The sequence below is a fragment of the Mobula hypostoma genome, chromosome 6, assembly GCF_963921235.1.
Source record: "Mobula hypostoma chromosome 6, sMobHyp1.1, whole genome shotgun sequence".
In the NCBI taxonomy this organism is placed as follows: domain Eukaryota; kingdom Metazoa; phylum Chordata; class Chondrichthyes; order Myliobatiformes; family Myliobatidae; genus Mobula; species Mobula hypostoma.
In genome coordinates this window covers 83473423-83499887 of record NC_086102.1, presented here as the reverse complement: position 1 = coordinate 83499887, position 26465 = coordinate 83473423, and the positions used below count along the sequence as shown (strand labels likewise).

Here is a 26465-nt window from a genome sequence, read left to right as displayed (position 1 = left end):
ATTTTTGCTTTTTTTTTCTGTCTGCACGTTGGATGTTTGATGGTCTTTTTTATGGGTTCTTTGTTTTGCAGCTGCCTGTAAGGAGGTGAATCTCAGGGTTGTATAATGGATGCACACTTGGATAATGACGTGGTGTAATGACATATGCCATTCACATACTTTTACATACAACCCATAATGAATTATTTAAACAACAAAGAATGCTTAATCGGACAACGTATTTACAATATTACTGTAATATTAAAAAGTAATAGAAAAAAATTATATATTGTGTGTAAAAATATATATATACGCACACATTTATTACACACACGCACACACACACACACACACACACACACACGCACTCACTCACTCACTCACACTCTCACTCACACACTCGCTAACTGTCTACACAGTATATAATATTTATTTTCTATTACTATTGCTTTCTTCTGTTCCTTGTCCAATATTGTGTCTGGTTGGTTGGCCAGTACCTGCTTATCAGTCTGTATTTGAAGCTATATGGCAGAAATGAAAGAGACTTTGACTCTCTAATCCACTTGACGAGGGTATACTACAGAGACATCAGGATGTCATTTGGACTGGAAAAGTGCAGCTGGATGGTAGTGAAAAGAGGTGAACTCATCAAGACTGAAGGAGTCGAGTTACCTGAAGGCCATATACCAGATGTACAGGACAGCTACAAGTACCTGGGGATCCTGCAGGCACATGGAAGCCATGATAAGGACACAAGGAAGGCTGCAACATCCAAGTACCTCCACAGAGTGAGACAGGTCCTAAAAAGGCAGCTGAATGGGAAGAACAAGATCAGAGCCATCAACCGATCATCAGATACCCAGCTGTGAAAGTGTTCTGGCCAAGGAATGAACTGGAAGCCACTGACATCAAACCCAGAAACTACTAACTATTTCCATCCAAAGCCCAATGTTGAGCCATTGTACATCCGCTGGAGTAAAGGAGGACGGGGACTTGGTGGAAGTGTCGAGGCCACAGTCATAGAAGAAATGTGAAATATTCATGAGTATGTCAGGAAGATGGCCCTGAAGGACGACCTGCTTGGAGAATACCTCAGACAGCAGGCAGGGGTCATGGAAATGGAAGTGGGTGAAGCAGATCCAGAGGCCATAGCAGGACAAGCCACTGCACGGGATGTACCGTCGCTAGATATCAGAGGTGACTGACATAAGAAAGTCCTACCAATGGCAGGAAATGGAGGAATTGCTCACGGCTGCACAAGAACAGCTGCTGAGCACAAAAGGAATATAAGCAGGGGTCTATCACACCAGACAAAGACCCAAGATGCAGACTGTACAAGGAATCTGCTGAAACCATCCAGCACATATTAGCAGGATGCAGATGCAGGCAGAGACAGTAATCACTGAACGGCAGAACCATGATGCAGGAATTGTGTACGGGAACATCAGCGCAGAGTATGGATTAGACACTCCCAAATCCATATGGGAAACACCCGAGAAGGTAGTGGAGAATGAGGGAGCAAAGATCCTGTGAGACTTCCAGATACAGACTGAGAAGCAGGTACAACCAACCAGACAAGGAACAGGAGAAAGCAATAGTAATCAATGTGGCAATCCCGAATGACAGTAACATCTGGAAGAAAGAATAGGAGAAGCTGGAGAAATACCAGGGCTTGAAAGAGCAGATAGAAAGGATGTGAAAAGTTAAAGCCAGAGTAATCCTGGTGGTGAGAGGAACACTTGGAGCTGTGACACCTGGACTGGGACAGTGGCTCCAACAAATCCCAGGATCAACGGCTGAGATCTCGGAACAGAAGAGTGGACTACCAGGATCAGCAAGGGTACTGTGCAGAACCCTCGAGCTCCCAGGCCTCTGGTAGAGGGGATCGGCAATTGAGGGAAAAATGCACATACACATCTCCCATAAGGGCTGAGGAAAAAAATATGTTTTGTGGCAATAGTGCAGTGCAATACATAAAATATTACTATAAGTTATAATAATGAATGTATAAAAATAAATAGTGTAAAAGAAGAGCAAAATCGTGACGTAATTTTAAACACAAGAAATCCTCGAACACTCTAGATGGTAGAACAACTCTCAATCCCCACACAAGGCAGCCTCTGTCAAGGGCAAGTTCATCCTGGTGGTGGTAAAAATGGGGAAACTGTAGTTTCTGCTGCACATTCCAGCCATTTTGTGTGGCCGTAGACCTGGGAGAATGTGGGGTATTTGCTGATTTCCCTTTGGATCATTTCTGCCGTAATACAGACATTGAGCGTGGCGGGGGTAGGATCAAAGGGGAATTGAGGGGCAAATTTTTTACTCAGAGAGTGGGGGATGTCTGGAATGTGCGGCCTGGTATGGTGGAAGAGGCAAATACATTAGGGGCTCTGAAGAGACACTTGGGTAGGCACACGGATGTGAGGAAGATGGAGGGATGTGGACGTTGTATAGGTAGGAGAGATTAATTTATGGGGGTTTTTGATTTGCTTTTTAGTTGGTTCGGCACAACGTTGTTGGCTGTAGGGCTGTTCCTGTGCTGTACTCTTCTATGTACTATGTAATACGAAGATTTTTGATTCGCATTAGGGAGGAATGTTAAAGGGCGTGTCCTCTTTTGTAAATTTTTCAGTTATTTCCTTTTCCCAAGGGTAAATGGGACAGTCGATCAGCATTTCCATGATTAGTCATCCTCTTGAATTCGATATATAAAGGTTAAAAAAGAAACGAGAGTGGACATGGGACAGCTGGAAAATGAAGCTGGAGAGATAATAATGGAGAACAAAGGAATGGCTAATGAACTGAATAGCTATTTTGTGTCAGTCTTCACCGTGGGAGACACCAGCAAAATGCCAGAAATTTGAGGGCAGCAAGGGGCAGAAGTGAGTGTAGTTGCTATTACTAAGGAGAAGGTGTTTGCGAAGCTGAGAAGTCTGAAGATGGATAAATCACCTGGACCAGATGGACTACACCTCAGGGTTGTGAAAAGAGGTGGCTGAAGAGATTGTGGCGGCGTTAATCATGACATCAAGGCATCACCAGGTTCTGGAATGGTTCTGGAGGACTGGAAAATTGTAAATTACACTCCTCTCTTTAAAATGGGAGGGAAGCAAAAGAGAGGAGATTATAGCCCGGTTAGCCTACTTCAGTGGTTGGCAAGATTATAGAGCCTGTTATCAAGGATGAGGTTTTGGGGTATTTGGAGGCACACGATAAAATAGGCCAAATTCAGCATGGTTTCCTTAAGGAGAAATCTTACTTGGCAGATTTGTTGGAATTCTTTGAGGAAATAGCAAGCAGTAAAGACAGGAGAGCCAGTGGATGTTGTTTACTTGGGTTTTTAGACTTTTAACAAGGTGCCATATGTGAGGCTGCTAAACAAAATAAGAGCCCATAGGATTGTAGGAAAGATACTAGTGCGGATAGAAGATTGGTTGACTGACAAGGCAAAGAGTGTGGCTAAAGACGGACTTTTCCGATCAGCTGCCAGTGACTCGTGGTCTTCTGCAGCAATTGGTGTTGGGTCACTTTATATTTTCACTTTATATATTAATGATCTAGATGATGGGGGAATCGATGGCTTTGTAGCCAAGTTTGTAGATAATATGAGTGGCAGGTAGTCTTGAGGAAGCAAGGGGTCAGCAGAAGAACTTAGAAAAATTAGGAGAAAGGACAGAGAAATGGCAGATGAAATAGGGAAGTGTATGAACATACACTTTGGTAGAAGGAATAAAGGCACAGGCCTTTTCTTAACGGGGAGAAAATTCAGAAATTGGAGGTGCAAAGGGACTTAGGATTTCTGGTGCAGGATGCTAAAGGTTAATTTTGCAGATGAGGTTGGTAGTAAGGAAGGCAAATGCATTGTTAGCATTAATTTTCCACAGAATTAGAGGATAAAAGCAAGGGTGTAATGCTGATACTTTATAAGACATAGGTCAGTCTGTGGTTGTATTGTGAGCAGTTTCTGGCCCCATATGTAAGAAAGGAGATGCTGGCATTGGAGAGGGTCCAGATGAGGTTTACAAGAATGGTCCCAGAAATGGAAGCATTAGTGTTTGATGCCTCTGGGCCTTTACTCACTGGAGTTCAGAAGATTGAAGGGTAATCTCTTTCATACCTGTTGAATATTGAAAGACCTAGATAGAGTGGACATAAGAGGATGTTTCAAATCGTGTGAGAGTCCATTACTAGAGGGCACAGCCTTAGAATAAAAGGACATCGCTTTGGAACAGAGATGAGGACGAATTTGCAGAAGGTGGTAAATCTGTGGAATTCAATGCCAGAGATGGCTGTAGAGTATACTTAAAGCAGAGTTGATAGGTTCTCGATTAGTAAGTGCGTCAAAGATTAGGGGGAGATGGCAGGAGAATCCTATTGAGAAGGAAAATAAACCAGCAATTTTCTAATAGCAGAGCATACTTGGTAGACCTAACGGCCTAATTCTGCTACTATGGCTTATGGTATTATAGTTAATTTATGTTTTTCTTGTAAATGTTGTGTACTTTATGCTATGTGCTTGTGATACAGCTGCGACTAAGTCTTTGTGCACATCACAAACACAAGAGATCCTGCAGATGCTGGAAATCCAAAGCAACACACACTAAATGTTGGAGGAAGTGAGCAGGCCAGGCAGCATCTATGGAAAGGAATGAACAGTTGATTTTCAAGGCGAGGCGAGATGATAATAACCTTGATTTTGACTTCTTGAGTTTCATTTCTTTTTTGGCATACGGTCTCTAGATGCATATTCACACATTTTGTGTATCTGAATTTTATCCTTTTCAGTTGGTAAATGGTCAGGAGAAAATCAGAATGTACAAATGTTTGTATTTTAATCGCTCTGTGTAACTCCTTGATAGATATTTGCTGAATAATTAAACACTTATGAAAAGTACATTTCCCTGCATTGCCCTTGCAGATGTAACTTGTAAGTTGGTTTATTGTTGTCACAATTACTGAGGTAGAGTGAAGAGCTTTGTTTTTATGCCGTCCATACAGAGTTCATTACATTAGTGTGAGAAGGTGATACAAGGGAAAACAGTAACAGAAACAAAGAGTGTTACAGTTACAGAGAAAATGCAGTGCAGTCAGACGGTGGTGCAGACCCATGACGTGGTAGATTGAGGTCAGGAGTCCATCTTGAGGTCAAGCGTCCATCCCATCATGCCAGGGGACCTTCAATAGTCTTGCAACAACAGGATGGATACTGTCCTTGAGTCTGATGTTACATGCTTTCAGGGTCTTTGTATCTTCCTGGCGGAAGAAGGGGAGAAGGGAGGTGTAGGCAGGATGTCTGATGATGTTGGCTGTTTTACTGAGGCAGCAGAAAGTGTAGACAGAGTTCATGAGGCTTGTTTAATGTGATATCCTGAGCTGTGGGTCCACAACTCTCTGCACTTCCTTGTGATTCGGGGCAGAATAGTTGCCACACAAAACTCTTGTGGTCAAACCATGATGCATGTGGGTATGATGCTTTCCATGGCGCACCGATAAAAATTGGTGAAGTCACAGGGAACATGCCAAGTTTCTTCAGCCTCCTGAGGAAGAAGACCCACCGGTGAGCTTTCTTCACTGTGCTGTCAACATAGTTAGACCAGGACTGGTTCTTGGTGATGTTCGCGCCTTGGAGCTTGATGCTCTCGGGCCTCCTAGCCTCCGCACTATTGATGTAAGCAGGAGGGTGTGCACTGTTCCCCTTCGTGAAGCTCTTTTGTTTTGCTGACATTAAGGCTGTTGGCATAACATCATGTCACTAGGCTGTCTATTACCTGTACTTTGACTCATCATGATTTGAGATCCAGCCCATTGTGATGGCGTCATCTGCAAGCTCGGAGTTGGAGTCAGTGCAGAATCTGGCCACGCAGTCATAAGGTACAAGGACCAGAGCAAGGGGTTGAGGACGCAGCCTTTTGGGGCACCAGTGTTGAGGATAATCATGCCAGAGGTGCTGATGCCATTCCCTACTTGTTGTGGTCAGTTGCTCAGCAAGTCAAGGATCCAGCTGCAAAGGGACGTGTTGAGTCCAAGGTTTATTTACAGTGCCTATAAAAAATTATTCACATACCCCGCCCCAGAAGTTTTCATGTTTTATTGTTTTACAACATTGAATCACAGTGGATTTAATTTTTTTGACAGTGATCAACAGAAAAAGAGTCCTTCATGTCAAAGTGAAAACAGATCTCTACAAAGTGATCTGAATTGATTGCAAGTATAAAGCACAAAATAATTGATTGTATAATTATTCACCCCCTTCAAGTCAGTATTTTGTAGATGCACCTTTTGGCAGCAATTATAGCCTTAAGCCTGTGTGGATAGAGCTCTATCAGCTTCGCACATCAGGACACTGCAAATTTTTCCTCACTCTTCAGTACAAAACTGCTCAAGCTCTGTCAGGTTGCATCGGGATTGTGAATGAACGGCCCTTTTCAAGTCCACCACAAATTCTCAATTGGATTGAGGTTTGGACTCTGACTTGGCCACTCCAGGACATTAACTTTGCTGTTTTTAAGCCATTCCTGTGTAGCTTTCATTTTATGTTTGGGGTCATTGTCTTGCTGGAAAACAAGTCTTCTCCCAAGTCATGGTTCTCTTGCAGAATGTGCCAGGTTTTCCTCCGGGATTTCCCTGTATTTTGCTGCATTCATTTTACCCTCTACCTTCACAAGCTTCCAGGGCCTGTTGCAGTGAAGCATCCCCACAGCAGGATGCAGCCACTGCCATGGTTCATGATAGGGATGGTGTGTTTTTGATGATGTGCATAGTGTTTAGTCTGATGGCCAAAAAGCCCAATTTTGCTTTTGTCAAACCATAGAACCTTCTTCCAGCTGACTTCAGAGACTCCCACATGCCTTCTGGCTAGCTCAGTCCAAGTTTGCATGTGAGTTTTTTTTCAACAGTGGCTTTCTCTTTGTCACTCTCCCATAAAGCTGCGACTGGTGAAGCACCCAGGCAACAGTTGTAGCATGCACAGTCTCTACCATCTCAGCCATTGAAGCTTGTAACTCCTCCAGAGCTCTGAAAGGTCTCTTGGTGGCCTCCCTCACTAGTCCCCTTCTTGCACGGTCACTCAGTTTTTGAGGATGGCCTGCTCTGGGCAGATTTACAGCTGTGTCATATTCTTTCCATTTCTTGATGATTGACGTAACTGTACTCCAAGGGATATTCAGTGACTTGGAAATGTTCTTGTATCCATCTCCGGAATTGTGCTTTTCAATAACCTTTTCACAGAGTTGCTTGGAGTGTTCTTTTGTCTTCATGGTGTAGTTTTTACCAGGATACTGACTCACCAGGATTTGGACCTTCCAGATCTAGGTGTATTTTTACTACAATCAATTGAAACACCTTGACTGCACTTGGGTCTCCAAAAGCAGATCTCCATTTAACTAATTATGTGATTTCTAAAACCAGTTGGTTGTACCAGTGATGATTTGGTGTGTCATGTTAAAGGGGGTAAATACTTAAGCAATCAATTATTTTGTGTTTTATATTTGTAATTAATTTAGATTACTTTTTACAGATCTGTTTTCACTTTGATACGTAAGTCTTTTACTGTTGATCAGTGTCAAAAAAGCCAAATTAAGTCCACTGAGATTCAATATTGTAAAATAATAAAACATGAAAACTTCCAAGGGGGAGGGGTGAGTACTTTTTATAGGCACTGTATTTGTTTAGAAATATAGTGCAGAATAGGCCCTTCTGCCTCTTCAGGCTATGATTTTTTTTAAAACTTCAAAATATACTTTATTCAAAAATAAAATTATATGCAATAAACCATTCAATGACTCTCAAACCTTTACATACATTTCCCTTATGGTCTGTACATATCCATACTTTTGGCCACCCATGTGGCACTCCGTTGTTTCACCTTACCACACCATTGTTGAGGGGTAAACTCCCCGTCACCCGACCCCTCCCACTCCTGCGAGTGAAGAAACCTAAACCATGTCCTTCCCCACCGGGCCGTTGCGGTGGCTGCACCGAGTTTCAGTGTGTCCCTCAGCACGTACTCCTGCAGCCGAGAATGTGCCAGTCGGCAGCATTCTCCCACGGACATCTCCATGTGCTGGTAGATCATCAAGTTTCGGGCCGACCAAAGAGCGTCTTTCACCGAGTTGATGATCTGCCAGCAGCACCGGATGTTGGTCTCCGTGTGTGTCCCTGGGAACAGCCCGTAGATCAGAGAGTCCTCTGTTACGCAGCTGCTGGGGATGAAACGTGACACTAGCTCGTCCATCCTCCTCCACACCCTCTCTGCGAACTGACAGTGTGCGAAGAGGTGGGTGACTGACTCCTCCTCACTGCAGTCCTCCCGTGGGCAGCGAGGTGTGGAGACGACGTTCCGGGCGTACAGGAGGGCTCTGACTGGGAGGGCCCCTCCCACCGCCAGCCAGGCGAGGTCCTGGTGCTTGTTGGTGAGATCTGGCGATGAGGTATTTTTCCAGTTGAACTGAACAGTCTGCTCAGGGAACCACCCCACTGTGTCCATCACGTCCTTCTCCTGCAGTGCCTGCAGGATATTACGTGCTGACCACTGCCTGATGGCCCAGTGGTCAAAGGCGTTCTCCTGGAAGAACTTTTCTACGAAGGACAGGTATGGCGGCAACGACCAGCTGACTGGGGCGTTGCGCGGGAGTGGGGCCAGACCCATCCTTCGTAGCCAGGGCGACAGGTAGAACCTGGGCACATAATGGTACTTGGTGCCCACATATTTGGGTTCTACACACAACCTGATGCAGCCACATACGAAGCTGGCCATCAGGGTGAGGGCGACATTGGGGATGTTCTTGCCCCCATTGTCCAGGGATATGTGCATGACGGTCCATCTGACCTGCTCCATCTTGGATCTCCAGACGAATCTGAAGACAGCTCTGGTAATTTCTGAGCTGTAGGAGCGGGGGACGGGCCACAACTGCGCCAAGTACAGCAGCCCTGAGAGCACCTCACACCTGATGACCAGGTTCTTGCCCGTTATCGACAGGGAGCGCCCTCCCCACAGTCCCAGTTTCTGTTTCACCTTGGCAGTCCGCTCCTGCCATTTCTTCCTGCACACCTCTGCCCCTCCGAACCAGATCCCCAGCACCTTCATGTGGTCAGACTTGATGGTGAAGGGGACACTGGATCGGTCGGGCCAGTTGCCGAAGAGCATGGCTTCGCTCTTCGTGCGGTTGACCAGCTCGAACTGTTGGCAGATGCTGATCAGCCTGCGAACTGACCTCGGATCAGAGCAGAAGACGGCGACGTCGTCCATGTACAGGGAGGTTTTCACTTGGGTCCCTCCACTGCCTGGCAGCATCACCCCTCTTATGCCCTCATCCCTCCTGATGGCTTCGGCAAAGGGTTCAATGCAACAGACAAAGAAGACAGGGGAGGGGGACACCAACAACTCTGATTTAACCCTAACTTAACCATGGGACAGTTTACAATAACTACTTAACCGACCCAGTACATCTTTGGATTGTGGGAGGAAACCGGAGAACCTGGAGAAAACCAATGAATTCCACAGGGAGGACGTACTCCTTACAGATCAAACTCTGACCTCTGATGCCCCATAGCACTAAATGCCATGTAAGACATTTTCTCCATTTAAAGCTCCTGGTTAAAATGGATTTGTCATATTCATTCCTGTGGTTGTTGAATGCATTTTTTTGGATAACATTACACCAATGAGAGCCTTGCTTTTAGTCTGTGGTTGATGAGACTGAAATAACTGCATCCAGAGAATGTGTTCCAGACGGCGAGACTGAAAGTGACTGCAGGTTATGTTGAAGGTATGCGAAGCCCAGCTTATTCCACACCTAGTGAACTGAGAGTTGATCAGGGCTCCAGACCTAGAAAGGAAACATTGACCTGGAGAGTATTGTCTAAAAGTTGGAGCCAGATCTTTCAGAAATGAGTATTTATTCATGGAAAGCTGGATAAAAGTATGTAACTCACTTCAAATGGCAAATGATGTTATGAAACTTAACTTTGTTGGGTTTATAGCAGTTTATTTACCTTGGATACTGAGGAATGTGATACTTCATGGGTGCTGAACAGCAAAAGCAACATTGGACAGCTAAGTGACCTGTTAATCAACGCATCAGCTTACACCTCTGCAGACTTGGTCGTAGATGATACTGGACAATAAATGGGAGGAAGAAGCTCCATGAACATCCTCCAAGCTTGATGGTGGTAGCGTGCTGCCTGAGACTGCAGAGGAAAGATGGAAGTATTGGTAGTCACGTTCAGTGAACAGTGTAAAATAAGTGACCTATCTCAGCTTCCTCCTAAGATCCCTACCATCACCGATTCCACTCCACAGCCAACTTGATTCACGCCGTAAGAGTACAAGGAATGGTTGGGAGCACTTGATATACATAGAAACATAGAAAATAGGTGCAGGAGTAGGCCATTTGGCCCTTCAAGCCTGCACCGCCATTCAGTACGATCATGGCTGATCATCCAACTCAGAACCCTGTACCTGCCTTCCCTCCATACCCCCCGATCCCTTTAGTCACAAGGGCTTTATCTAACTCCCTCTTAAATATAGCCAATGAACTGGCCTCAACTGTTTCCTGTGGCAGAGAGTTCCACAGATTCACCACTCTCTGTGTGAAGAAGTTTTTCCTTATCTCGGTCCTAAAAGGTTTCCCCTTTATTCTCAAACTGTGACCCCTCATTCTGGACTTTCCCAACATCGGGAACAATCTTCCTGTATCTAGCCTGTCCAATCCCTTTAGGATTTTATACGTTTCAATAAGATCCTCCCTCAATCTTCTAAATTCCAATGAGTATAAGCCTAGTCGATCCAGTCTTTCATCACATGAAAGTCCTGCCATCCCAGGAATCAATCTGGTGAACCTTCTTTGTACTCCCTGTATGGCAAGAATGTCTTTCCTCAGATTAGGGGACCAAAACTGCACACAATACTCTAGGTGTGGTCTCACCAAGGCCTTGTACAACTGCAGTAGTACCTCCCTGCTCCTGTACTCGAATCCTCTTGCTATGAATGCCAGCATACCATTTGCCTTTTTCACCACCTGCTGTACCTGCATGCCCACTTTCAATGACTGGTGTACAATGACATCCAGGTCTTGTTGCACCTCCCCTTTTCCTAATCCGCCATCATTCAGATAATAATCTGTTTTCCTGTTCTTGCCACTAAAGTGGATAACCTCACATTTATCCACATTAAATTGCATCTGCCATGAATTTGCCCACTCACCTAACCTATCCAAGTCACCCTGCATCCTCTTAGCATCCTCCTCACAGCTAACACTGCCGCCCAGCTTTGTGTCATCCGCAAACTTGGAGATGCTGCATTTAATTCCCTCATCTAAATCATTAATATATATTGTAAACAACTGGGGTCCCAGCACTGAGCCTTGCGGTACCCCACTCGTCACTGCCTGCCATTCTGAAAAGGTCCCGTTTATTCCCACTCTTTGCTTCCTGTCTGCCAACCAATTCTCCACCCACACCAATACCTTACCCCCAATACCGTGTGCTTTAAGTTTGCACACTAATCTCCTGTGTGGGACCTTGTCAAAAGCCTTTTGAAAATCCAAATATACCACATCCACTGGTTCTCCCCTATCCACTCTACTAGTTACATCCTCAAAAAATTCTATGAGATTCGTCAGATATGATTCTCCTTTCACAAATCCATGCTGACTTTAATGATTTCACTGCTTTCCAAATGTGCTGTTACCACATCTTTGATAACTGACTCTAGCATTTTCCCCACCACCGACGTTAGGCTAACCGGTCTATAATTCCCCGGTTTCTCTCTCCCTCCTTTTTTAAAAAGCGGGGTTACAATAGCCACCCTCCAATCCTCAGGAACTAATCCAGAATCTAAAGAATTTTGAAAAATTGTCACTAATGCATCCACAATTTCTTGTGCTACTTCCTTAAGCACTCTGGGATGCAGACCATCTGGCCCTGGGGATTTATCTGCCTTCAATCCCTTCACCACTTCCCTACTAACATGTATTGAAAGTACATGAAGATATAGCAAAGGCTCTGGGACCATGCAACATCTCTGTTTCAGTATAGTTCGTTCATTCGTTAGGCCGTGTCGTATGGCGTGGGCAATTGTGGTCTTTCCATGACTATGATGGTCCTTGGCAAATTTTTCCGCCGAAGTGCCTCCTTCTGGGATCTTGGTATTGGTTTTGTAATTGTGAATGTAGTAAGATACAGAGAAAAGCTTTCTTGCAAACTGTTCATACAGGTCATATGGTGCATTGAGGTAGAACAATGTAAAACAATAACAGTGGAATAAGAAAGTACATTGCAGGTAAAGGTCATGATGAGATACCGTAGATTGTGAGGTCAAGAGTTCATTGTTACTGTACAAGAAGTGTGTTCACAATAGTGAGATGTCAGCTGTCCTTGAGTCTGGTGGTAAGTACTTCCAGGCTTTTATATCTTCCGCTCGATAGGAGAGCGGAGAAGGGAGAATTTGATGCTGGCTGCTTTACTAACACAGCAAAAAGTACAGAGGGAGTCTACCGAGGGGAGGCTGGTTCCCGTGACGTGGTGAGCTGGATCCACAATTCTGTGCAGTCTCTTACGGCCACACGCAGAGCGGTTGTCGCTGTTCTGCATCCCGATAGGATGCTTTCTCTGGAATATTGATAAAAATTGGTAAGCTGCAGAACGAGAAACCGTGCTACAGAATTAGCAGTGCCTCCAGCCAGGTTGTTTCAGTATAGTTAGATGACGATATGGAAAATTGCCCAGGGATGTCTGTCAAACACAAGCTCCAATAAAGTAAATTTCACCCAATTACTTTCAAACATTAGCTAAGTGATGAAAGCTGTTGTTATCAGTGTTATCAACTCCCTCGGCGGCACTCCGCTCACTCGGCAGGGTGACACTCCCCTCCCCTCCCACTCGACAGGGTGGCACTGCCCTCCCCCTCCCCCAAGCACCAGTGCTGAGTGGCTACAGCGTGCGTCAGTTCCAAGTGGCACTGAAGGGTGACGCTGACAGCACCTCCCAAAACTGCTACCTCCACCATGGGCAACGACAGAAACACACGGGTAACCCTCCCAGTGACACACCATCTTGACCTGGAAATACAGTTGTTGATTGTTGTTGGGTCGACGCCTTGTAACGTTCCACCCAACAGTGCTGTGGGAGTACCTTCACTGTGAGGACTTCAGGAGTCCAAGAATCTAGCTTGCTGTCATCTTGCTAAGCACGATTAGGGATGGGGAGAAGGTGCTGCCAGGTCCTGAAAAATCAGTTGGGGTAGTGAGGGGCAAAGACAGCTCAGGAGATGGACCCTTCATGTCTCTGAGGCTGGAAGAGAATTAGAATTACTTCTAATTCTCTTTAAAAATATTCTTGCACTACTCACTTGTTTTAATTTTATACGTATATTTACTGTAATTCATGTTTTTTTCTTTATTATGTTGTATTGCATTGTACTTCTGCCGTAAAGACGACGAATTTTACAACATACGCTGGTGATATGAAACCTGATTCCGGTGCAACAGCAGGAATTTTGCTTGCTGCAATTCTACGTTGTATGTGTTCTGCTCCCCCACCTCCTCCAACAGGAGGAAGATGCAAGAAGGCTACACACCCACCAAGCTCAAAGATAGCCTCTACCCTGTTGTTCTAAGACTCTTGAGTGGATCTGTCTTACAACAGTGATGATCTCCTGATCTCATCGGTTGCCCAGTAGTTGCCATTGCACTTCATTAGTCTGGCTACTCTGTATTTTCTCTGTAACTATAACACTATACCCGGCATTCTGGTTTTTTTCGCCCTTTTGTACTACCTCGAAATGCTTATGTGTGGAATGATGTCTGAATGGGATGCAGACAAAAGCTTTTCACTCTATCTCAGTACATATGACAATAATTTACCATTGTGACCTTCCATGAGATGAGAACTTGAGGAACAGGAGTAGCCCACTTACCCCCTCAAGCCTGCCCCATCATTCCAAATGGTCATAGTTGATCTGACCCAGGTCTTAACTCCTCTTTTATGCTAGTTCCCCAAAACTATATCTTCAAATATTCGCGATCATGTTGCCTCCGCAATCCTCTGGGGCTGAGAGATCCACCAGCCTGTGTGCGATGGATCTTGGGGAGGTGCTGCGATGTTAGGGGAGGAGGAGATTTCCATGGGTGGACTCCATGGTGTAGTCCCTTCTTGCTGCTCCCATGCAGCACTATCAGAAAAGGCACCTTTTTGAAAGCAATGCTTATGGCAATTTTCGAGAAAGTAGCACAAAGTAGGCTTGTCATAAGTTTCACTGTCATATGCATCTTCCCCCATTCCCTCATGAACCGCTGATCCTCTCTTCCTTGTCTACTAACCATTCCCTTTCTCACAACTGCATGAGATGCACCTCTTCCAACCCCACCATCCAGTGACCTAAACTGTCTTCTCAGCTATAGCAGTGATTCTCTTAAGCCTTGAAAATATCTGGTTATGAAGTTGGCCTCTTCAATTAGGGTTTGATTCCACTTTGTACAGGGAATTAGCTGCTATCCCGTTGGAAAAGTTTGTAGTAAAGGAAGTGGTTCTTTGAGGACACTGGTTATTAGTTACAAAGAATAACCTGTGAAACCAAATCATTCATTAGTAGTCAATAGCACTTCTGTTTAAAACTTTATTTCTGCCCTTCAGCCTTTATGAAACATGAATTTTTTTTTCTTCCTCATGTCTTAGCTAATTTGATTTGAACATACAATATTGAATCAAATTCTCCAGACTCCAATTTAACCAAATCCTTCCTGTTTTTTTCTTCTTTTCCGAGCCTATTAGTAGGTATCTAATTCATGGATGTAAATGTCCACTCTGGTTCTTTGCCCATAACCATTAGGAATGCAGAGTCTCCTCAAAGATGTCTTTCCACCGCTGCCCTCAGTTCAACTCGCAGCCTTAACCTCGTGATTTTTTTTTTTGCTTATATTTTTTCACAACATTGAAGAAGGCCTCGAATAGCAACAGAATGTGGTGAAAATACTTTATGGGTCAGACCGCATCTGTGGAGAGAGAACGAGTTAATGCTAGGACCTTTCATCAGATCTGGGAAACAGAGGAACAAGTTAGCTTAGGTAGTTGAGACGAGCAAGATAGTTCTGTGATTGGACTAATTCTCTCAGTTCTAATAAAGGGTCAAAAATAAAAGGGTGGGGTTCAAATAATTGTTAGAGATTTACAAGGCAGATATTAGCCGGTCGGTGGTGTAGTGTCACCCGCACTGGACTTCAAGGCAAGTGGTCCTGGGTTGGAATCCGGCCGGCTGCTTGCACGCTTTCCATCTGGGCTGGGTTGAGCTTCGAAGTAGCAACGGCCTCATAAAACAAAAGTTAAGTGCTAAAGAAACAGCAAGGTTGCCACCCAATGTGTCACAATAGAACCACAGAACCATAGAACAGAAAACAGGCCATTCGGCCCTTCTAGTCTGTGCTGAAACTTTATTCTGCTCGTCCCATTGACCTGCACCCAGTCCATAACCCTCCAGACCTCTCCCATCCATGTATCTATCCAATTTATTCTTAAAACTTAAGACTGAGCCCGCATTTACCACGTCAGGTGGCAGCTCGTTCCACACTACCACCACTCTCTGAGTGAAGAAGTTCCCCCTAATGTTCCCCATAAACCTTTCCCCTTTCACTTTAAAGGCATTTTCTCTTGTATTTATCTCTCCTAATCTAAGTGGAAAGAGCCTATTCACATTTATTGTCTGTACCCCTCATAATTTTGTAAACCTCTATCAAATCTCCACTCATTCTTCTACGTTCCAAGGAGTAAAGTCCTAACCTGTTCAATCTTTCCCTGTAACTCAACTCCTGAAGACCCGGCAACATCGTAGTAAATCTTCTCTGCACTCTTTCAATCTTACTGATATCCCTCCTATAGTTAGGTGACCAGAAATGCACACAATACTCCAAATTTGGCCTCACCAATGTCTTATGCAACCTCATCATAACATCCCAACTCCTATACTCAATACTTTGATTTATGAATGCCAGGATGCCAAAAGCTTTCTTTACAACCCTGTCTACCTGTGACGCCACTTTCAGATCTGAAATTCCAGATCCCTTTGTTCCTCCGCTGGAATAACATTGTGGAATAACAATAACAGGGCAGACAAGGAAAGGCAATCCTTCATATTGAAGATAGTGGAGGTCTGGAACTGTTGGTCTGAAGGCTAGTATTGGTAGGAACACTCACCACAGTTGATGAGTGCCCAGATTTCTACTTGAAGAGCCATGACCTGCACAGTTGGTATAATGCTAGGATGAGGCTCCACACTTTCTATGACCAGCAGAGACAAGATACCTTTGCTCTGTTGTAAAATTCCTTTGATTCTTTGAACATTGTTGACAAGTTGCTGTTTAAACAATTTATGAGTCTTAATTACTTGGAGATGTTTTCCAGAGGCTGCGGAAGGTTTAGTAGACATCCAGCACTTGTGTCTGTCTCGGACCTTGTGCTTCCCAGGGAACTGGAGAGCTGAAGTAGGTGAAAGGTTGAGAGGTTCCAACTAGTTGGAGTGGCTGGAACTTGGATAAGGGACCAGTCTTATTCTTGGAAAAACAATATAATTGCTGTAGAAAGCGTGCAGCAGTGATTCGTAGGCTGGATTCAAGGATGGTGGTTTGCTGTTTGAGGAAGGACCGGCAGAAAGAGCAGCACAGCAGTATGGCTGGTAGAGCTGCTACCTCACAGGCCCAAATTGATGATAAAGGGGCTGTTGATTGTCGGTACAGACTCGATGGGCTGAAGGGCCTGTTTTAGTGCTGTATGACTTTATAATGGGGATGATGCAGGCTCATCTCTCCACTTGCTTGATACTGTTGGACTTGGGAAAATAATGTAAATTATTACCTTCCTCCTGATGTCTGTCACCATATTTACAGAGCAAAACGGTAGAAGCTCTGTTTGTGTATTATCCCCTTTGCATGATTTGTTTTTTCTCTCTCTACACTTTGGGTGTTTGACGATCTTCTTTAGTTTTAATGGGTTCTATTGGGTTTTTTTTTTGTGGCTGCCCATCATGAGACAAGTCTCAAAGTTGTATAAAGTATACTTTGATAATAAATGTACTTTGAGCTTTCATTTAATGAGGGAGTCACTGAACTCTTTAAATCCAATGAAACCTTAGCTTGCAGAGTTGACAGTCATATGGGAAATGCACACTCTAAATGCACACTGTAGCATTCTGCAGACTGTAAAGTTCTACAGTACTAACACAGCAATGAGCAAACCATCTGTTTTGGCCTAGAGGCAAATAATGGTCTTCTCAGTGTTATCTGAGAGTCCTCCCTGATGTGTCTGTACAGTTCTGAGGAACGCTGTGCTGTGTTTCCATTGTACCTTCCATCACATGGATGCTTGATTCTGCACCATCTGCTCTCCCATGGAGAAGAGCTTTCTGAATGATATTTCACAGCCGCTATTGGTGAAACAGGTTACCCATTTCCTTTTCTCATGGCAGTTTGTGGGACCCTGCTGTGCTGCAATGATTTGTCCCATTTCCAACATAGTGGCTGGATCTGAAATTTACTGCATGAACTGTTGCAGCAGAAGATGCTGGTTCTGCCTTCCCAGTTGAAAATTCCACCTCTGTTGCATTTATTACACAGCCAACAGCGCTCTAAAGGCTACTTCACTGCTTGTAAAGTGCTTTGTCACACCTTGTGTCAGGAATGGCGGATATACAACTGCACACACTCATCAGTTTGCACTTTGATTGCACTGACAGACACCAGGAAGAAGCTGCAAACGAGAAAGGATGTTTGGACTTGTATTTCTAAATAAATCCCCCAGTCTCAAACTATCCATAACAAATCATGGTAATATCCAATATATTCAATATTCAATATATTGGCTTTGTTCTTGATAGAATGGAAGGTGCTGCGTTTTCTTTGTTCAATCAGTGTGGGGCTGACATGTTAACACATCGTTTTCCTGTTGCTGATTTTCCTTGTAGCTGAAGGTGTTGATACAGCTTCTGATGAGGACGTCGGTCTTGCATTATACATATTGGTCACAAATTCAGACTTGCTGTGTTTCCAGTCTGAGGGAGGGAGAGGGGAGAAGGCCAGCACGAAGCTCTTTCCAAATGAGTCAGGCTGTTGATGGCTCTTCTGCCCTGCTCATTCGGTAGTGGAGCCTCAGCAAGAGTAGCTTATGATCCAATTCCATACTGAGAATTGCCCACCAGGAAGTGGATTTCTAGTTTTGGACAAGCAAACTGGTTTGAGGAGAGGTAAAATTCTTAGCTTGCTCATTCTCTGTCTTTAATGTCGTCACAGATTGAAGAAGGAAGCAAAGCGGCTGCTGCAGGGAAGCTTCAGGTCGGAGATGAGTTGGTCAGCATCAACGACGTAGTCCTGACTGGCTTCAGGCAAGAGGCCATTTGCCTTGTGAAAGGATCGCACCGGGCACTGAAGATGGTGGTGAGGAGGTGAGGCATGAAACAGAGCTCAGGGGAATGACGTTCACTGCTCACTTTCTGCGGTCCTTGCTGCTGAGGCGGGAGATGAGTTCAAAGTAAAAACTGCTGGAACCAATCACCAGGTGGAAAGGCAATTTTAATGGTTCCAAAACTCTAGGCAGTCTTTGAGTCTTGAAAGTAGTTTTTGAATTTGAGACTGGCGGTTTAAACTCTGTCACAAATATAACTCTGAAACAAATTTAATTCCTTTTTGGTGAGAAATTGACATTATGGAAAATGGAACAGGAAAATCCATCCCACAATATGGTGTGAAACATTTGTAGAAGATAGTAATGGCTTTCTTTAAAATGAGGAAGGAGCAGGGGATTTTGTTTAAAGAGATATAATAATTATAGGTTTCAATTGGTACCTTTAATGTTAGAGAAATGTATACAATATATCCTGAAATTCCTTCACAAACATCCATGAAAACAGAGGAGTGCCCCAAAGAATGAATGATAGCTAAACATTAAAACCCTAAAGCCCTCCCCCACAGCTCCCCCCTCCCACACACGAACAGCAGCAAGGCAACAACCCCCCTTTGCCACCCCCACCAGCAAAAAAGCATCAGCACTCTCCACTGAGCACTCAAGCATGCAGCAAGTATCAAAAAAGATACAGACTTGCAGTGCCCCAAAGACTACTCATTCAGCCTGTAATTCAACATACCACAATCTCTCTCTCTCTCTCCCCCTCCCTCCCCCTAATAAGGGAAAAAGAGGTGTCCCCATTTAACAGTGAGAGGGGAGACATAACAAACCACTCAATGTTTTGATTAAGCAGAAACATCTTCTCAGATGGATTTTTGGGTAGGAAACCTAGCAGCAATTTAAGATAGTTGGAAAAAGAACCAGAGAGGAGAGGAGATGAATGATTTTGTTTTACACAACATGCTGCTGAGGCAAAAGGCCTTGTTTTTAAAATGTTAACACAAGGAAGTCTGCAGATGCTGGAAATTCAAGCAACGTACTCAAGATGCTGGTGGAACGCAGCAGGCCAGGCAGCATCTATAGGAAGAGATACAGTCGACGTTTCGGGCTGAGTCCTGACGAAGAGTCTCAGCCTGAAATGTCAATTGTACTTCTTCCTATAGATGCTGCCTGGCCTGCTGCGTTCCACCAGCATTTTGTGTGTGTTGTTTTTATAATGGGTTTTTTTTTTCTGGATGTTCCAAGCACCTTACAGCCAAGGAAGTACTTCTGAGGTAAGGAGAACCTTATAAAGTGGGAATCACAGAGACTCACATGTACTCACTAAGCACCCATAACAAAAACGTGTTGGAGACTAGGTAATGTATTTTAGTAATGAGGACAGAGGTAAGCATTGAGAATTACATCCAGTGCTGCTTCAACATAGCCTCATGGGAAATTTAAGTTCCTACTAATAAAGAAGAAATCATTGGTCCAAGTCTGACTCTAGAGACTTGAGTACGTGGTTTAGACTGGCAGTTCCTGGACATTACTGAGGGACTGTTGTATTGATCGACATTCCACATTTTAGATGTAATGTTGGGATTAAACCATTTCATGATAACTATTTGACGAAGAGTAGGGTGTTTCCCTTGATTCAAGGTCACAGTTTATTGCTGGCTAGACATCATTGAATGAAAGACCCAGCTGTTGCCATGTTGTTTGTGGACTGAGCATTGACCTGCCTTCAACATCACAGTGCTGGTAAAAGACCTTGTCGTTGGCCATATGATGCTCAGTCATGTTTGAGGCTGAGATGGTACCACACTAATGCAAGTACATGCCTCAATTTGTGGTTGGTAATGGATCCAGTCCCCACAGCTTATTGTACAGGTTCAGTGGAATGCTGAGGTGTTGGTTTCCAGTCTTCCTTTCTTTCTGGGGATTGTTTTGAAAGGCCCTGCTTTGTTATGGGCCTTCTTGTAAATCATTCATGGACAATATGCCGTGTACTGTTATTAATGTGGAATAGATTCTAAATGAAGTGCTTGATATTGTGTTACGGGAGGGAACAGTTTTCAGTTTGGGTTTCACATTGCGAACTATGCAGTGAAGCTATTTGGAAAAGGCATTGCAGATCTGCAGAGGGTGGAATTATTAGGTGCACTCTCATCATGATCGGAATTTTCCCTTGATCCATGATTGTGACTGGATTAGAATAGAATTTCTATGGGAACATCTAAAGTGAACCACATATTCACAAAGATGGCTTGCCACCACCTAAGGTTAACTAGACATGGCCAATAAACATCAACCTTGCTACCAGTCCCTTTGTATGTCAACAATTATTTTCCCACCCATTGTCCTCACTTGATGAACAGCAGTGTGAACTGCAGCTTGATACTGATGATACTGTCATTTTGAACCCGTTATTTTACGGGCTACATAATACCCAGTGATTTTATGCACTCCAGTACAATGCTTTGCTCTGGATTTTGACTCGATCTCAATTCTTTGTGTTGAGGAAGGACATTTCCCAATAATTTATCATGTTTGATGATTCTTGAAATGTCCACAATCATCTGATGACAAATGTGTTTCAGAACCTTACTTGAGGATCGAATGGTGAGCATGTGCTTTTCAAAGAGATGTACTCTAGAGAGGGTTAAATACCTTGTGGAAAGTAGAAGGAAAAAGAGGGATTTGTGCCTTTCACATTCTCACAAGTCCAAAGTGTTTGATATTCAACGGTGCACTAGAGTAATGTGATCACAGTTGGAATGTAGGAAATATCTAATTAGCAAACAGGAAACCTCTACCTGTACAATTCAGTAACAATCAGAAACCTATATAGGTTATATATAGACTGGGAGACCGTTTCACTGAACACCTACGCTCTATCCACCAGAGAAAGCACGATCTCCCAGTGGCCACACATTTTAATTCCACGCCCCATTCCCGTTCTGACATGTCTATCCACGGCCTCCTCTACTGTAAAGATGAAGCCACACTCAGGTTGGAGGAACAACACCTTATATTCCATCTGGGTAGCCTCCAACCTGATGGCATGAACATTGACTTCTCTAATTTCTGTTAATGACCCTCCTTCCCTTCTTAACCTGTCTCTTATTTATTTATTTATTAATTATTCCCCCCCCCCTTCTTTCTCTCTTTTTTCTCCCTCTGTCCCTCTCACTGTATCTTCCTCTGATGCTCCCCTCCCCCTTTCTTTCTCCTTAGGCCTCCAGCTCTTGGCTCCATCCCTCCCCCTCCTGTCTTCTCCTATCATTTTGGATCTCCCCCTCCCCCTCCCACTTTCAAATCTCTTGCTAGCTCTTCTTTCAGTTAGTCCTGACGAAGGGTCTCGGCCAGAAATGTCGACTGTACCTCTTCATAGAGATACTGCCTGACCCGCTGCGTTCACCAGCATTTTGTGTCTGTTGCTTGAATGTCCAGTATCTGCAGATTTCCTCGTGTTTAGGTTATCAACTGAAGAGTTAATACAGAAGGTACTGGAGATACTTAGAGGGTCAGGCAGCATCTATGGAGAGAAGTGGACAGTTGATGTTTCAAGTTGACATTTTTCATCTGGGGGGTTATCCAAGTGAAATCTTTATGTCAAAGAGCTGGTGGAGCTTTGAAAGATAGCACCCTTAGTGCAGCAGGAGGCAGATGCTGAATATTAGGACAAACCTGCTCCAGGTGATGTTGGGAAGTAATTTATTGCACAGAGGCCAAATAAACCTGTTACTTCCTTCCCCTTTGGGGGGCTATTGAGGCTGGGGCGAGTCAAACTGGGAGCTGATTGTTATGAAGGAGAAGAATTGATGGGCTGTGGGACCAAGGATAGGCTGTCTTAAGGGGCTCCTGTCACTAAACTGGGTGGAGATGTTATTGGGCAGGATGGTGGTGTCTAATGACCAAAATTGCAGTGACTTTCATTGCCAAGAATGACATGAAGGCTGAAAAACATGGAAACGGGGAGTTTAAACCATGCAAAGTGTTGGAAAATATATTCGTCGAGGCAATGTTCTTTTCAAAATAGGTTCTAAATAAAATAGGTGTGATGGGAAGGCAGTATCCCCATGGCACGTGATGCATTGTGCAAAACGAAGTAGCAGGGGAGATGGCTGTGCCGAAACCAAGTATCTGAGTGTGGGCAAAGCGCGCTGTTGTCATAGTCAGGTGACTGAACTTCACCGTGGGAGTGCTGCACTGACGTAATGGTGACGTAACATTGTGGTTCCTGGCCCTGAGCTCTCATGACTGTCAGTTTGAAAGGAGCTTGGAGCACGTGGGAAGAGGCTTGGGGGAGATGAAATGGAGAAGGGGGAGTCTTTGGGAGGAGTTGGGCCAGCTAGATAACTTTGAGAAAGATGAAAGGTCAGGGACATGAGAGATTGAACAACTGGGCTAGCTCATCCAAGAACATTATTACTAAACACTACTGTGTTTGTTCAAGAAAATACTTTCCTGGATCAAGAGCCAATCAAGGGCAGTGGGACACAGGTAGTGCTGCTACTTCACCAGTGACTGAGGTTCGATCCTGATCTCCGCCAATATGTGTGGAGTTTGCTTGTTTTCTTCTGGGACAGTGCAGTTTTCTTTGGAGTGCTCGGGTCTCCTTGCATATCCCAAAGGTGTGCTGGCAGGTTAACTGGCTGTTGTAAATTACCACTGGGCAAGAGGTAGGTGGCTCAGGCTGGAGTTAGAATATGCTTAGTAGATAAATGGGGGTAGGGAACTGATGGGATTCTTTTGAGAGCCAGCACTAACTGAATGGGCTGAATGGTTTCCTTCAGTTCATAAGGAAATGTGTCTTTAAATTGTGGGAATGTCACAGTTTGCAATTATTTGCATTTTGTTTAAAACTTCTCAATGCCACTTGTCTGTGTGCAAACCGGGGCGACATATTCACCCTTCCTCAACCCAGCATAGCTCAAATCTTTAAATTTCCCTTCCTACTTATATGATACCTTCTTCAGTGGAAAGGGGCATGTATCTGGGTTGCTAAGGAAAATCATGAGGTGAGAGTGGGGAAGGACAGACGTTTGATCTGCAGGAATTAACATTTTATTTTCAAGTTTATGGGTTATTGCTGGTGAGCTGTTAGTGCTGCTCACTAAACTTATACAATTTGTATTGATCACTTGACTGAAAGGGTCCTGGATTGAATCTATATCTTTCCCACAAGGCATGGAAGGAAGCCATCAAATCTGTGGTAGCTCACGGCGTTTTACCGTTCACCCGCTAACTTTCCCTGTCTCCGATCTTCCCTGCAGTCCCACTGACTCTCCTCAGTTTCGACCACATTTGTGCAACACTGGGGCCAATTAATCTGCCAACCCCTCATGCCGCTGGGACATGGGAGGGAACGGGAGCACCTGGGGAACCCATACACCCACAGGGATCCTGCATGCAGAACAGCGCCTGGGGTCAGGATTGAACCCAGGCTGAACGGCTCTACTTTCCAAGCTGCTGTTCCTATATCGATACACACATAGCTGCGAAAGGCAGTGGGTCTGAGGTGGTCAGTTATAATCGGAGGAAAGATCGAAATGCTCTGTCACATGGAGTGGAAATAAAAGGCGTGTTTCTCCAAATGGTGAGAAACTGTTGTTGGTATATCAAAGGATGGCGGGGGGGGGGGGGAGCGGCTGGGTATGCTGGATCATGAGAGAGTGAGAATGTAAACATGCAGGTAGGCAAGCAAATGGTGTGTCAGCCCTTAAGGAGATTGTAAGGCAACAGCAAGAAAACCTTCCAGAGATTGTGCTCAGGTTTGAGATGAGATTATATGTACTGTGTGCAGATGTAGTCTCTGTACCCAAAGGATATACAGTAAAGGGAGAACATGGTTGACCTCTACGCACAAGAGTTTGAAGGGGAAGTGGCTTAATTGAGATAATTACGTCTTCTGAGAGGGATTGATAGAGTAGAACTTTATGTCAAAATAAAAACACAAAATGGTGGAAATGGTCAACAGGTTAGGCCATATCTTTGGGGAGAAAATCAACATTTTGTTTCAAGTTGATGACCTTCCATTTGAAGAGTTAACAGTTTCTCTCTCAGATGCTGTATGATTTGCTGAGTATATTCACCATTCCCTGGACTTTATTTCAGATTTCTGTCATCTGCAGTATTTTGCATTTGCACCTTATGAAGTAGAATCAGTGTGTTGTGCTTTGCCTCTTAACTTTGATCCTCTGGTAGATACTGTTGTGTATTTAATATTTCTGTGATATTTGAGCAATACTGTATATATTTGTTTGATTAACCATTCTTGTTCAGTTAAATGCTTCATTACAGGTTATGCTGTATGTAAAAGCACGTGAATGGCATATGTCATTATGCTACCACGTTATACGTGTGCATTTCACTTAAAGTAAAAATGAACACACACAAGTTACCTCCTGGCTCCTTGTTTTTATTTTGATTAGTTTCATGTTTTAGAGTTACAAAGCATAACAGTGTTGAAGAAGTATTTTTAATATTGACTTTAGATGACAGCCTATCTGTTGAAGTGCAGTGAGACAGTTGCATTAAAAAATGCACAGCAAGAAATGGTTGAGTAAAATAAACATTGCAGTATGTGCTTGAAAACAGGCGTCCGAGTCGGTCGAGTTAACAAAAAGGCAGAAAATGGAGCACTTCACAGGGTCATAAACATTGAGTACCGGGCGATAATAATCATTTTTAAAAAATAGCAGAAATGGCTGGCTACATTGGAAAGATTGACCTGTTTGATTGCATAACAGATAACTGGATTTTGTATACTGAATAGAGTGAGCAGTATTTTACAGTATATGGAATAACCAATAAGAAAAAAATACTAATTTTGCTGAGTGCAAAATTACACAAATTATCTCCCGGCACCTTGTTTTTATTTGAGTGATTTTTATGTTTTAAAGTTACAAAACATAACAGATGCATTAACAATATTTAAAATTTAGTTGGACTGGTACATGGATAGGAAAGGTTTAGGACATGGGCCAAACACTGGTAAAATGGGACTAGTTTAGATGGGAATCTTGGTTGGCATGGACCTATTAGTCTGAAGGGACCATTTCTGAGCTGTTTGTCTCAATAACGATGAAGTTAATAGAATGAATTTTAGAGGCACAGTGCAATGTGCTGACTCTGCTTTGTAATGTACCAACTGGGATGAAATTACTAAGCGTAAAGTTCTTGTTCTCATTCATTTGTGTGTCTGCCAACTAATTTTGGTTTTCAGGGTAAAATCTTTCAGGCTTACTAAGCAAAGTGATGTTTCTGGACCTTGGTGACCCTTTGCACTGTATAGAATTAAATCTTGCGGTTGTACAAATAGTTACCCCGTAAGAACATCAGAGTAATATGTTTGAAGATCTCTCTGTCGGTTTCAAAGGCAGGGTAAAACTGGAGAAGTTGTCCTGGGAGAGAGATGTCGCATTTCTGGTTGGAAGTGAACTACATTTCCATAAAATGGGAGACCACATGTCGTCAAACTGTTGAGCTGAGAGTTCCAGATGGAACTAGGGATGAAGTAGGATATTCGTTATCTACTACGGGCTTCCAGACTTCCAAGGCTACCTCAGCTACAGCTCCTACCTAGTCTCTCTTCTCCCAGTTTCTACAGTATGTATCCATTGTATCTACTCTGATGACGAGCCTTTCCATACTTGTGCCTGTCAGATGTCCTTTTCTCCTTAACTGCACCTTTCCCTTCACCATGGTTATTGGCTATAACTGTGTTCCACCAATTTCCTGGACTTCTGCTCTCAAATCCTTTCATCTCTGGTACAGCAAGGATAGGATACCTTTTGTCCTCACCTTACCCACCCTCCCCCAACTGCTTCCACATTTGATGGATTCTACAATGTGATTCCCACCACCTCTAAAGCGTTTTCAGTATCAGAGTAGTGTGAGTCAGGATCTGAATTGAAGCTCTTCTGGCTAAATCAAGACTTAGAATTACTGTTTTGAAGATCTGATTGGGCAGGTTTGACCTATTTTTGAGATTGTTCCTAGGATGTGGGTATTGCCTTGAGGTGGTGATGCACCTCCCTGCAGCCTGCAGTTGTGTAGTAAAGAGCCACTGTAAGGTCACTCATCAAGCGTAAGGAATGTTGGTGTTATTTTGG

At 43.9% G+C, this 26465-nt stretch overlaps 1 protein-coding gene across 6 annotated transcripts in view; it reads left to right on the top strand.

Annotated features, from left to right (window-relative positions):
• Window positions 1-26465, top strand: part of shroom2a (shroom family member 2a) — a 249094-nt gene that overhangs the window by 93707 nt on the left and 128922 nt on the right. For 4 of the 6 annotated variants that reach the window (XM_063051093.1, XM_063051091.1, XM_063051090.1 and 1 more), the window contains exon 2: window positions 18252-18403. The exons of 1 other annotated variant lie outside the window; for it this stretch is intronic. In XM_063051093.1, the coding sequence (XP_062907163.1) occupies window positions 18252-18403 (152 nt within the window). Of the gene's footprint in view, window positions 1-18251; window positions 18404-26465 lie in introns of those variants that run through there. One more of the 6 variants, XM_063051094.1, reaches the window with a different exon arrangement.